The sequence below is a fragment of the Lytechinus variegatus genome, chromosome 1, assembly GCF_018143015.1.
Source record: "Lytechinus variegatus isolate NC3 chromosome 1, Lvar_3.0, whole genome shotgun sequence".
Classification (NCBI taxonomy): Eukaryota; Metazoa; Echinodermata; class Echinoidea; order Temnopleuroida; family Toxopneustidae; genus Lytechinus; species Lytechinus variegatus.
The window spans coordinates 87,098,721-87,112,705 of record NC_054740.1 but is presented as its reverse complement, the minus strand read 5'-3'; the positions used below and the strand labels follow the sequence as shown (position 1 = coordinate 87,112,705).

Genomic DNA, 13,985 nt, shown 5'->3' with positions numbered 1-13,985 from the left:
GAATGATTAAATATAGGTCAAATGCCAGTGAAAAATCCCTGGTAATTATGGAAGAGATGCTGAGAGAGAGAGAGAAAGAGAGAAATATGCCAAAAAGTTGACAACACCACCCTTCAAAATGTTACATGTCGCATATATAACAATCCCTTAAAAAAATTCTTTGATCATTCTTACTTCAATCAAATCATATTCATCCTTGAAATATTTTTTTGATAGAAATCCAAGGTATTAGGGTCACCATTGTCCAAACAAATTAGAGCTTTTCTAAGTGTGACAATAGTTTGATGGAAGTGCTTGTAAACTACAACTGAAAATCCATTAGAATCCTTTGAACTTACTTTGTAGAAGACAATGACAATGCTATGATCCAATTCAGAAGAATTGCCATGATGAATGATGAATTGAAAGAGTATGAATGTGATTGATGTATGGGTGGTAAGAGAGACAAATTGAAAATGGAAAACTGATGGAGGATGAAATTGATGGATAATCTGTCAGATGATTTAAAAGCGAGTGATAATACTCTTACAATGATTGGATTACAATTTTCTGAATTGCATTATTCAGTGCATATTTGTTCTGGTCTCCTTGCACCCTATGAAAGAAGGAAGGATTGTAGAAATTTTTGGGAGAGTATTTGCTGAGGAAATTTAAATGATGTACAGAGAAATGTTGGTAAGTTATTGTAAACAGTATTACGTACAAAGTATGTGTATTGAGTGAAGAAATTGATTATGAAAAAGATAGATTTAGAGAAGCAAACATGTGGAGTTATGAAATTTGATATGGGGAAGAGGAGGAAGAGTGGGGGAAGATGAGGAAGAAGGAGGAAGAAGATGTGTTGGGGAAGATAAGGAGAGGAAGATAAAGAGGAGAAGCAAGAAGAGGAGCAAGAAAGACATGGAAGAGAAGAAGGAGGAGGAAGATTTTGAGGATAAAGAAGAGGAGGATAGTTGGAAGAAGAGGAGGGAGATGAGGGTGACAAAGAGAAGGAGAAGGAAGAGGAAAGGGAAGAGGAAGATTAGGAAGATAAAGAAGAGGAGAAGAAGGGAGAGGAGTAGATGAAAGGTGAGAGGTGATGATGAGGAGGAAGGACCAGAAGAGAAGGGGAAGGTAGAGAAGGATGAGAGGATACAGAGGAACAAGGACAGGATTACAAAGTGCAAGGATGAAAAGAAAATTGAAGAATAAATGGTAAGAATTCTCATGGAGAAGAATCTTCAGGGGTATCATTAAAGAAGATGGTTGTACTTGATACTGGTATTTGTAGGTCATGACCATCCGAATGATTTGTGGACAGTTTATTTGACAGATTGGATTCACAGTTGGAGTTGACGTTGATTGCTTCTCGAAATGGTCATCTTTGACACGAACTGGCCATGAGAAAAAAGTTCTCCAGACCTCTCTTTGACTTTGTGTGGTTTGTATGGCATCAATATTTTTGCTGAACTGGGAATGAATATGCATATGATATTTGAACTTTATTGTTTTTCATTTATGTACATAAAGTCTCTTTGCTAAGTGATATTCACCATTAAATACTCCTGTATTGATTTGTGAATTTGAACTTTGTAGGAGTAATATTCTTTGGTGAAAGAGAAATGGTTTAACTTGTATCCTGGTCATTGTCATCATCCTCACTGTCACCATTATCCTCACATCATCATCATCCCTATCATCACCATCGTTGTCGTTATCATCATCATTACCATCATCATTGTGATAATAATTTTTATTATTGGATTCATCTTTACAAAACACAAATCATTACCATTAGTACCATCATTAATCATCATCCCCACCATCTTCATTGCCACCATCATCTTCATCCTGGTCATCATCATGATGATATAGATGAATGATTCATTGACTGCAACAGTTCGTACTGACATTGATTGCTTCCCCATATCACCCTCTCTGACAGGGTTTGACCATGATAACACAGTGGGGATGCCAGACCAAGGCTAGACATGGTGGATGATCTGTCCTCTGACAGGGATGATCAGATACCCTGATGGACAGTCATGTCCACCCATCCATATGACGGAAATGATCTGGAACTGTTATTGTGCTAGTTACCTTGACTTTACTCCATGAAGACAATGTTTACAACTCATTTTTCGTACTCAAGCACGATTTGCCCTTCCCTCCCGCCATTTCGGATCTGACAAGTTATCCCGATCAGAACAATGCCAGGATGATTTGTAATGAAGATGTAAATTAGCCGGCTATTTTGTATGTTTATGATCCTTAGATGACTTCGGACTTCAGTGAATTACCCACAAAATTTGCCAGTTAAAGAGCTATTGTGGCTCAGAATAGGGGGGGGGGGGGGTAATTCATTCATGATGTATCATCTCAGCTAGCCTGAACAGAAGTGATTCTCTGTAGATCAAGGTCACATTCCATACTCAAGCAACTTGGGCTGAAAAGTGATACAAAACCAAGACGTTCCTTTGTTTTAGACATTAGAGCATGGAATAACTCAAAATCATGAAAAAAAATTCAAATTATTTTCTCATGCATTGCTATTAAATTTTCAACATAATGTATTGGAAAGATTTGTTTTTCCATATTGAATAACCATTCAATGTATAGCATGATAAAATTGTTGAATGTATAATGAATTAAATTTTCCTTACATCGAAAATCTCTATAACTTTTGTCATAATCTATTCATGAATTTGAGAATATGCAATAAAATGTAAGTAAACAGTCTGATTTCTAACAGCATCAATAAAAAAATAACTCATCCGCACTGTAAATACATACATTTATATGTCACATTGGAATACATTTAAAGTTCTACAAAGTGGATCTGTGCTCAAGGCCTGACAGAAAGTTATCTAAAAGAAGATTCTTTCCAATTTGCGAAAATGTGACATTTCCTCCTGCAAAACTTGATATCTCAACATATTTTCTTTCAAACTAGGCCAAATGTTTACACCCTTCCTGTAATTACGTAAAATCACGAACATCTTTGATCAAGGTTGCATATTTTGATATTTAAATGCCAAAATATTATGGCAGTCTGGGGGTGTACATCAGAGGGTGGGGGCACTTTCATGAGATGGGGTAACAATTTTAGTGGGATAAGATGGGGCAGGGGATTGAGGATTTTAAATTGGAATGAAAAACCTGTCACTCTCCACAAGTTCAAATGTTTTTTTGCTAGCTACCTCACATATTTTATTAATAAATCTAATGTGAAATCCGTATTAGCTATGTTGGATCTAGAATTAATTTTGCCACATACTAGCTACACCTAGTAGGATAACGATAATAATATTCCTCTTTATATAGTGCTTATTACATCAGAACGACTCATCTCTAAATGCTGTACAGATACATAGCAATGATGTTATTCAAGATACCGTCATGTTCCATTAAATCATTCAGCAAGAATGTATTTTCAAGTTGAAACATTAAGTAACATGAATTCAAGCTCTGTTCCCTATTCCTTCAACACCTCCTGAACATACAGCTCTCTGGGTTTTTTTCTTGTGAGATGGTAGATATTTATGTCATGATGGAGCTCCGAAAGAAGCCCATTTGCCTTAAACTAAGGAATATTATGATCAGTGAAACTATCGAGATACAAGCATAGTCCATGAAGAATTTTGCTTTGTTTTTGTTTTCGTTGTTATGCCATACTTTTTTTGTTTAGATTTGTCTGGGTGTCTATTTACTGAATGAATTCTTGATTAATCCTTGCACCTTAATGAAGATTATATCAAGATAGAAAGCACAATATGAATGCATATTATTATGATTATTATCTTCATTATTCTATTATTATTATTATGCATGTATATTATAGTGGCATCGACTGTAAATCCAAACAATCTTCAATTTTCCTTTCTTTCTTCAATTTTTTTTATTGCATACTGATATGCTTTTTCCATTAAATCCCCTAAACTTTTATAGTCATTAGAAATATTAGAAATGCAGTAGACATAGGGCATGCCCTTATTAGGGTTGGGCAACTATATATCACATAACAGACAAATAATTTCTCAAACTTTGTAAATAGAATTGCAAGAAATAGGGACTACCCTTTGACACAGATCATTTTCATGCTGTAATTCAAAGCTAACAAGTGAATGATTCATGTTTATCTAGCAAACTTTAGAGAGTTGATATTAGAGCTGTTTTGGTGGAATCATATGAAGGCAACGCTGGATATTTGTCATTTGATATGGATATTTGATCTTCTAGCACTCGACAAGTAAATATGTATTCTCCTTGTCAACTTTCTGGGCCAGTGACGAAGACATTCACCACATGAAGGAATGTTGTTATTCAGTTTATTCATGACTGCCTCCAAACATATTGTTTTTAATCCCCTTTCATTCCATGGGCAGATCGTTCCACCAACACACAGTGGCGTATCTACATGTAGGTAAAACAGCCCAAGTAGGCAAGCACTAATTATTCCCCCTTCCAATATCTGACTCTGAGGCTAGTATTTGTTTTCTTTTAATCCTTGCCAACTTGAACCAAGTGATACCTGTACAGAGTATATGGGAACCACAGTATTCAGTGGTGAACAGGTTAAAAGCTAGACTCTTTGAACACTTATCTTTATCAAACAAAGTTTGTGATATCTAAAAACTGTAAATAAAGATGATTTCCTAAAATTTGTAGTCTTATCTGTACTTGAAAAATATGTTTATATAGTTATTATTATATATTTTTGTATTATAATTATTTTACTTTAGTTTGGTTGGGCCCTGAACAAAGAGAATTTTCTTGTGAAAATTACATAATGCATCCACTGAAACACATTTTCTTTTCATATCATCCACACCATATCAGCTTTTAGATATACAATTTCATATTGTAAATTTGTAATAATGTATTGGAAAAGGGGCAGGTAATTTTTGCCAAAAATTTAAGAATATCATTGTATGTAAATGATTTGCTGTGAGATAGTCTTTTGCCCCAGTAAATTCACAATCTAAGCATAACTTAAATGTAACCTATGTTTACATAACTTTTGCCACAATTAGTCCTTGTTCAAGAGACATAAGAAAAACTGCGGTTGGACGGTTGGAAACCTTATACCAAATGTTTCTTCAGCACTGTCTAATATCTCGAGTTCGGTTGTTAGTGGGCACGCCCTCCCATCATACCTCAAACAATGCATAGTTGTGAAAACAGAGGTAGAACTTAGGTTAGGTTTCATGGAAGTTTTCACTCGAACAGAGGCTAACCAAAGATGCATTGTCTGCAACGGATCTAAAAGGATACCCTGTTATTTATATACAAACAAAACTTGAATGAAACTTTGATCTGCTTGATTTACTGCAATAAAGACCACAAGGACATCATTTACAATGTATTCTCCTTTCAATTTCATTGCATTCATTCATTATTAGTGTTTGTTCAGTGGCTTTTTTAAAGTGTGAGTTGACAGTTTTCTTGTAGAGTATTGAAAATAATTCATATTTCAATAACGAAATGTCCAATTTGTCAGCAATTTTATTGCAAATTGAACACCTTTTGTTGGGTTTTTTTTCCGCTTGAAATATTTATCATAATTAGACACTACCATATATATACCCAATTACATTATATTGTAGTAAATGCAATGTTATGTGTGACTACAGTTGGTGACTGTCTGGTTAAAAGATTCTTGTTCTAAGGCCTATGCAGATGAATATGCACAATATATAATTTATTCTGGGATGAATTGTCTGATTTTCTTTTTAAAAATCCTTTTTACATTTTATTATTTTCCCGTTAAAAAAAGGGGAAAGAGGTTATTAGGGGATAAGAGTCTTGATACAAGTCAAGCAAAAGTTTCAACTTGTATCAGGATTGGCAACTTGTCAGTACACGCCCAATGCAACTCTTTAGGCGACAATTTTGGAGCCCCATTGCATAAAAATTACCATTATGGTAAACTTTACCATCCATTGGTATTCATGGTATCCTTGATTTTGATTGTTGATCATTGTTACCATGCCTTTGAATGGTATATTTACCTAATAGTAACTTTACTTGTATATGCAATGGGTCCCAGAATAATTTTTGTAAACAGCCAAAATAGCATTATCATAGATGTTTATATTTGTATATTCTATGTAGGAATCTTCAATGGAGCATCATTACTTGGGCCTGCCTTTGGCTATGTGCTTGGAGGGATGTTCCTCAGCATCTACACAGATCTTGGTGTTGATCATGAAAGGTAAAGATGACACTCTGCAAGCCTTAACTTTTGATATGTGTAGGGCAAAGTCTCTTTTTTCAGAAGGGGAACACCTTTTAATTAAAGGACAAGTTAAAAGGGGCACAAGAATATCCTAGTTCAATAAATTGGGCAGTTACACCAATAGATAGGGCATCAAATTTGTTTTATTTATGTAATCCCTGGTGACAAGTTCCTATTGCTGTCAGAGCAATCAGGGTTGATCAAGCCAATATTGTGCATGGATGGTCTTGCTAAGCATGGTAATTGCTGTCAATAAGTTGATCAGGGTGACTGAAATTGATCTGGCTCGTTATTCAAATATTCTTGACATGCCCAAAATATTTGTAAATGTAAACACAGCGTTGATCAATGCAGACAACGCTGATCATGGTAGATTGACACCCCTCGCCCATTATCTTGGCCAAGCTAGACCGACCAAGCTCTCAAATAACTTGATTGGGTATGATTTTTTATCATTTAGCAGTGGGAACATAGCATGATTGTTTTTTTTTTATTTCAAGCTGTTTTCAGGAAAGAAATCTCATGAAAATGAATAAAAAATCAAATTTAGATAAATGAATTGAAACAAAAATATAATTTTGAAATCCTCACACTGTCTATTCCAGGAACCAGTCACATAAAAGTTGGTATTCAATTGCATGTTTTAATGAAAAAAAAATACTGATTGGATTACTGGTCAGTCATTTGAACAATATTATTCAATAACAAATCCTATTGGTCATATTACAATCGATTGCCAACCCTTGTGCTGTCATGATCTGTGTAAAACAGTGTCTTGATCATGTTTTTGTTTTAGAAAAAAATGGAGGAAAGACTTCTTCACGTGAATGACGTATTAAGAGTTTCAAGATCAATGTCTATAAATGGACCAGAGACTCCTGTAAATGTCATGCTGATATTTTCATGCATTTGTTTACAAACGAGACCTTCTACTTGCTCATTCTCACCACTGATCCCTTCTCCATTAGTGCATCATGCACCATCTCGTCAACCTGGGGAGTGTTTCATGGTAACTTCTGTAAGTGATTTTCACTGAAAGATGTTATAAGCTACTGGCAATCCTTTTTTTGATTGGCCGAGAGCAAATTAGTCAATGAATATCACTGTCAAAACTCTTGATGAAATGCCCTTCAGGAAACTCGCTCTCTCCAAAGCTTTCCGAGCCTGGTCACCAGTGCCTACCTGCACGGAAACACTCCACTCGGTTACCTCTGATACCGTTTGTGTCAACATGTTGTCATAGTAACATAGTACCTGGTGGTTTGTGGGATAGTGGGCTGGTGATTGGCACTGGACCAAACTCTGATTCTCATTAATGAGATTAGTACATAGCCGGAGGCAACACATAGTAAACAAGAAACATGTGTATTAAAGAAGGAATGTTACCGTTACTTGGTTGCCATGGTTTCATGGGTTGTAAACTTGTGGTGCTTCAACTAATTGTTCTTTATAGAAAGAAGAAAATAGTTTGTTTCCTTTCCTGCTTCTGTTCTACTGTACCTGCTTTTTTGTTACTTTATCTATCACTGCTCTTCCTTGATCCTATTTCTATTACTACTACTACTACTATTACTACTACTGGGCAATTCCATAAAATATTAAACATCCGACCTATATGTGGGGATTTTATGAAATTTTCTGTCTGTGATTTCTAGTTCGTTTCGCAGTCAGTAATGTTTTCAAGGGTCCATGACTTACTCAGTTTATAGAGTTAAGTAAGACTTGAGAAAAATGGGGATCGGACGTACAAAAAAGTTGTTGATTATTTTATGGAATTGCCCTACTACTACTACTACTACTACTACTACTACTACTACTACTACTACTACTGCTACTACTGCTACTACTGCTACTACTGCTACTACTGCTACTACTGCTACTACTGCTACTACTGCTACTACTGCTACTACTGCTACTACTGCTACTACTGCTACTACTGCTACTACTGCTACTACTGCTACTACTGCTACTACTGCTACTACTGCTACTACTGCTACTACTGCTACTACTGCTACTACTGCTACTACTGCTACTACTGCTACTACTGCTACTACTGCTACTACTGCTACTACTGCTACTACTGCTACTACTGCTACTACTGCTACTACTGCTACTACTGCTACTACTGCTACTACTGCTACTACTGCTACTACTGCTACTACTGCTACTACTGCTACTACTGCTACTACTGCTACTACTGCTACTACTGCTACTACTGCTACTACTGCTACTACTGCTACTACTGCTACTACTGCTACTACTGCTACTACTGCTACTTCTGCTACTACTGCTACTACTGCTACTACTGCTACTACTGCTACTACTGCTACTACTGCTACTACTGCTACTACTGCTACTACTGCTACCACTGCTAATGCTGCTGCTACTACTACTACTGCTACTACTACTACTACTACTACTACTACTACTACTACTACTGCTGCTACTACAACTGCTGCTTTAAGTAGTATTTTTAGTAGTAGTAGTAGTAGTAGCAGTAGTAGCAGCAGTCGTAGCTGTAGTAGTTGATTTGAATCACTAGAATGAATTTTTTAAAATTGTTTTAAAAATATTTTACGGTGTATTTAGATTTTTTTTTCATAGTTCTACTTCAATTCCATCAGTATTTACTAATTCATCTGCTTGAAAATTAGACTTAATGATACACAGACAGTGGAAGCTTAACTCGATGACATGAAAACAATTACAGAAAGGAAGTATTAAGATGCAAGATAAATTAAAATTGGCAACATGCAAAAACACCGCTAATGAAAGAGGTTAAGGACCTTCTATGCCAAACCCTAATTTTGCGTTGGAATGACCCCTAAAAGCTATCATTCACTGTGATTGATCAAACAGGTGAGGTTTTATTGCATTTTAGCTTAATTAGATTAAGGTGTGAAGGCTTGGTATCTATCATCATACCCATGATAAAACTAATGCCAAGAAAAATTTTAAAAGTTATCACTCCAAACTTGCATCATATCTTGTTTGGCTCTCATTTTGACATATTTCCATAATTTCCTGATTGCATCTCACCTATTCGGGTTCTTGAGTGCCTTAAACAAAATGTACTTGTGTTTGAAAAATAAAAGGATTTTGACTGAAATAATTAAAAGAAAATACTTTTAAATGGCTCATGATATCATTGATTATTATATTATATGAATTACATTAGGTTCAAGTTTATGTCAAACATTATGTTTATTTCTTACTCCTATATTGTTCTTTCTAGTTTTCTTTTACAAAGTTTGTTTTGTTTTGTTATTTTTGGAAATTATTTTTATATAAACATTGTTTTCCTTTTTGTGTCTATTTTTACTTCAATGTGGTTCTGTTTTGTTGTGCTAAATTTTACAAAGAAATAAACTTTTGGTTTGTAATTTTTGCCTGATCCCAATATATGCATTTCATTTTAATGTCTCAAATCATTTTGCGGGCTTTAATATTACCAGAGAGATGCTCAGAGAGATGCTCAGGGGGAATTGTCCTAAATTAATGATCCAATCTCTCACAATAATATTTTCCTTGGTCATTCACATGTTGAGCTGGTTCATGGACTATTTGTCCCCCTGGATGTGGTCAGAAAAGTGAGAGAGAGAGATCCTCATCTGCTTCCGCGGTCAGTTTGTAGATGTGGATAATCTTTATGATGGGTTAGTTAGAGTGAGGTGTCTCATAAGTTGTAGTCATTTCAAAAGAATTTGTTTTACCACAGTGAAATATACAATGTAGGTGTATTTTAAATGATTTTAATTTCATCTCATAGTAATAAATAAATATCATCATAAATGTTTATTTTTCTTGATCTATAAGGCATTATCCCCTCCAACTTTGCATAATTATGAAGAGCTTTTGCTTAATTCGTTTTAATTAAAATATCTTCTTTAACGAAGATGATAGATTCAATCATTTTCATTAATTCTGTCATTCTTTTGTTCTTTTAATTCTTTTTAATGATTTTATTTTCATAGGCATTATTTTGATCAAAGTAAGCACAGATTTTTTTTTCATGCACAGTGCTGTATTTACTTTCATTCTTGCACCTTTATGAGTTCTTGTCCCTCTTCTGCTCAGTTTTTCTTTTCCATTTCCTTTTTGTCATTTCCCAGACTCCATTTTAAATCCCTGATGCCCAATTTCTCTCTCTTCCTCCATCTAATAACTCAATTCTTCCTCAAGAGTTGAATACCTTCCAAGCTCCCGCTGACTAGCGGACATGTATCCAGGCAAATCATAGCTGACTGAACCACTATCTAATCAAATATTATGAATTGATTTTAAGTGGGTCAAGCGGAAGATAGTATTCCTGTTCTAAAAAAATGAAGGCATTCTCGCAAGTGCCATCAGACAAGTCTGTCTCTTATATTGCTTTTTCTCTCTCCTTTTATTTTGTCACTTTCAGTGAAGTAGTTGATGATATGTGAATTGATAAATGAAGGAAAATCAGTCTCGATGTCTCCATGACTGAATTTTGACAGAACATTGTTTTTTATTGATGTAGAAGTGCAATTAGATCATAGAAATATGTTTACGGGGCTATTTCTACAGAAACAAAAGCCGGTGTGTTGGCTCTGTTCGTAAAGCACCCATCTCACAATTAGGAGGTCAGGTGTTTAAGCCCCTCCTGCCACCCAGACCAAAAGATATTAAAAGATAGATGTTGCCGCTAACCTGTTTGGTATTCAACAGTTAAGGGGATAGAACTACGTCGATCTGGAGGTAGACAGTGGATGCCAGTCCCACAATCAATTGGGCAAAATGATTATTTAGGAGTATCTGTATTCAGATTTTAATATGAACAATAAAATACGAATCAATTTTTTTCTTTTTTCAATTCAGCTGAACTGGAACTAGAAATAATTTATTGAATGATTGTAGAAAACAATAAATAACCGTTTAATGACCTCTAAATTTAGAGTTTGAAACAGGATTGGGCCTCGATCAGAAGTCTTCACAATCTCTCACGTCTTCTTGAACTCTGGTTTCCTGAAAGGCTAGACACTATAGCTTGACTTTCTTTCTGGCTCAAGCTATCTCTTTTCCTCACCCTATGATCTAATTCTAATTTTCAGTTTCTCTCAGAATCTTCAATATATATAATGGAAGGGTGGCATGTTTCATATTAATTGAAGGAATCGTTGGGGATATTAGCTCAATTCACAGCATTTTGGTCTTTTATGTTGCAAAATCTCTGATCCCCTGTATTTCTCTTCATAATATCTCTGATTGATGCTTTCCTCAAACAAAGCTTGTATGAGGGATTTCTGTTATTTTCAATATGGATCAAAGCCTTAATTTTGGTTTTGTGTTTTGATTGGTTATTGTGATACTTCAAATTCATGTAATTCAAGAAATAAGTGGTGTTCATAATCCGTATTATACCTGTCTAATCTAATTTGAGTGAATTTGAATATTATTGATGAGGAAAAAATGAGAAGTGAAGATAGAATGAGGAAAAAGGGGTTTAAAAGGCCGTGTACAATCACTTTATACATACTGTGTCAAAATGATATGGAACACAACAGATTTGATTAAATACTTTTTGACAGGCAAATAATACCAACTTCAAATTCAATAAAATTTTTGTTTTTCAATTTTGGAAGTACACTCTGTTGCAAAATTGGTTGAAATATTCAATAGTTCATCTTTTTTTTGTTAGCAATGGCATGTTGCAAAAATAATGCAATATTGATATTGCTATGGACTTGGGGCACATTGAGAGAGAGAGAAAGAGAGGGGTGGGGTCATACTTTTTGGATGAAATATACTATTACATTATTATTACAGAGAAGTGAATAGGGGACTGATAATAGTAGTGTCCCAAGAGATAGAAATAAATGAAAGGAAGGGACAAGGGATTATTCAAAGAGGTATAGACCAATGGGGGGGGGGTTAATAGAGAAATGGTTTATTGAAGTGACAATCTTTTCTTTTTATACTTTTTGGGTGACCTTGATCCGCATCCTTAAAGATACTCTTTACAAAATATAATGCACACTTTTCATGTTTATCTCTTGAGATCGTGAAGCATGATTCCCATGTGCTTCGAATATGTTATACTTTATCTGCCTTTCTCAGCCCTGCATTCATCGCCGTTCAACATTCATAACAGATGTGCGTAGAATGAGTAATGATACCCTGAATGTAATTACACGAAAGTGCAGAGAAAACCCTAAGATAAATTTTCAGAAATACAAACTCAGATATCATATTTCTAGGGGTTTCCTCTTAAGATGCATTCATAGATATTGGATCAGAAGCCCAGATGATGGTGTTGGGCTTGGATTCTTTTTTTCACTCTTCTTGCTTTACTTGAAATGGATTGTGATTTAGTTTTGTTTTTTTATTTATTTCAAGTCCATATAGCTGGAAAATTTAGCTTCTAGATGTTGTTTTCTTTCTTGGGATTTATATTAAAAAGAATCTTCGGAATCCTGCTTTAAAAATATATCTTTTGTATTGTGATTAAAAAGGATAATTACTTATAGTATTTGTTCATATAGTTTGTTAATATGTGGGTATTTCCATCCAATAATTTATCTGAAAATTGGTTTTCGTCAAAATCTAAGGAATGTCATAGATTTTTGGTATTATTTGATAAGCTGCAAGCCCTTGATTTTGTTGAGTGAATTTTGCTACTTGTATTTTTTTTTTTTGGGGGGGTCTTCATATTTTCCATATTCACCAAATATCCCTCCATAAATGTGCTCACAATATTTCTCTTAAAACTTCCTTTGTGTTTCTGTATATTTTCTTTCCCTTTGCAACTGCCTCTTTTTTGCCCCACTGATGACAAAATGCATTTTTGGGGAAAGAAATTAATTATTTCTACCGTACATGAAGCACTTCCCCTCTTCCCTGTAGTCAATACCACATATTCAATACACAAATTGCCTACTGTAATCTGACAAGTTCCCCAGTCTCAAATATTTTTATAGCTTATTCCTTTACCACAAATCAAAATTAAAACAGAGCTAGAACATAGCCCAGGTTCACTGCCCTATCTCTGCCGTTGCCATGGGGTAATAACTGATTTTAGTAATGAACCCAAACGAGAGTCTCTAGATAGTCATATAAGAAGTTGAGGAAGGATCGGTGTGACAAAAAAAAATTACTAAGGATGTCAGAGACAATGAGAAAATTTCCTCTTATTTTGGAGATGTGATGAAAGTATGAAGCTTTAGAGACATTTACACTTCTTAAATTTTTAGATTTCCATAGTCATTCAACAAAGCGCCCCAAACATAATATATTTTTTTAGAAATATTTTTTAAAATTCAATTGCTCTAAGTTTATTGTCTATATGGATATCTTGAGAAATATTTGATCCTACAAATGAGGTGTGAGACTGTCTGACCCTTCTAAAAACAGGGTTAACACACCCATTGCGGTAGAAGCAAACCTGTTGCAGAAGATTGTCCAGGGCCAAGAATAGTAAGGGTGAAAAGCAAAATAGATAGTCTAGGATTAATAGGATAATGTGGAGTTAAGAAAAGGAGGTCGGTGACAAAAGAAAGTGTGAAAAGTAAACCAGTGTGCTATCAGAAAATGGAAGTGTCAGATGAGACAACCTTTGATGAATGAATGGACCTTGGTATATTCACACCTGCCATATTTGCAAAAAACAGCAACATGAATTGATATAAAAAAAAATGTTTGGGGCTCAAATTACTGATGAAGTTCTCTCTGGTATAAAAATCCACATCAAGACTCTTACATTAATATACAATTAATGAACATATTCACTTTGTCTTCAATAAAGGAT

At 34.8% G+C, this 13,985-nt stretch overlaps 1 protein-coding gene across 4 annotated transcripts in view; it reads left to right on the top strand.

The window, feature by feature from the left end:
* Positions 1-13,985, top strand: part of LOC121426623 (solute carrier organic anion transporter family member 4A1-like) — an 87,267-nt gene that overhangs the window by 48,156 nt on the left and 25,126 nt on the right. For all 4 annotated transcript variants that reach the window (XM_041622986.1, XM_041622994.1, XM_041623003.1 and 1 more), the window contains one exon: positions 6,094-6,193. In XM_041622986.1, the coding sequence (XP_041478920.1) occupies positions 6,094-6,193 (100 nt within the window). The remainder of the gene's footprint in view (positions 1-6,093; positions 6,194-13,985) is intronic.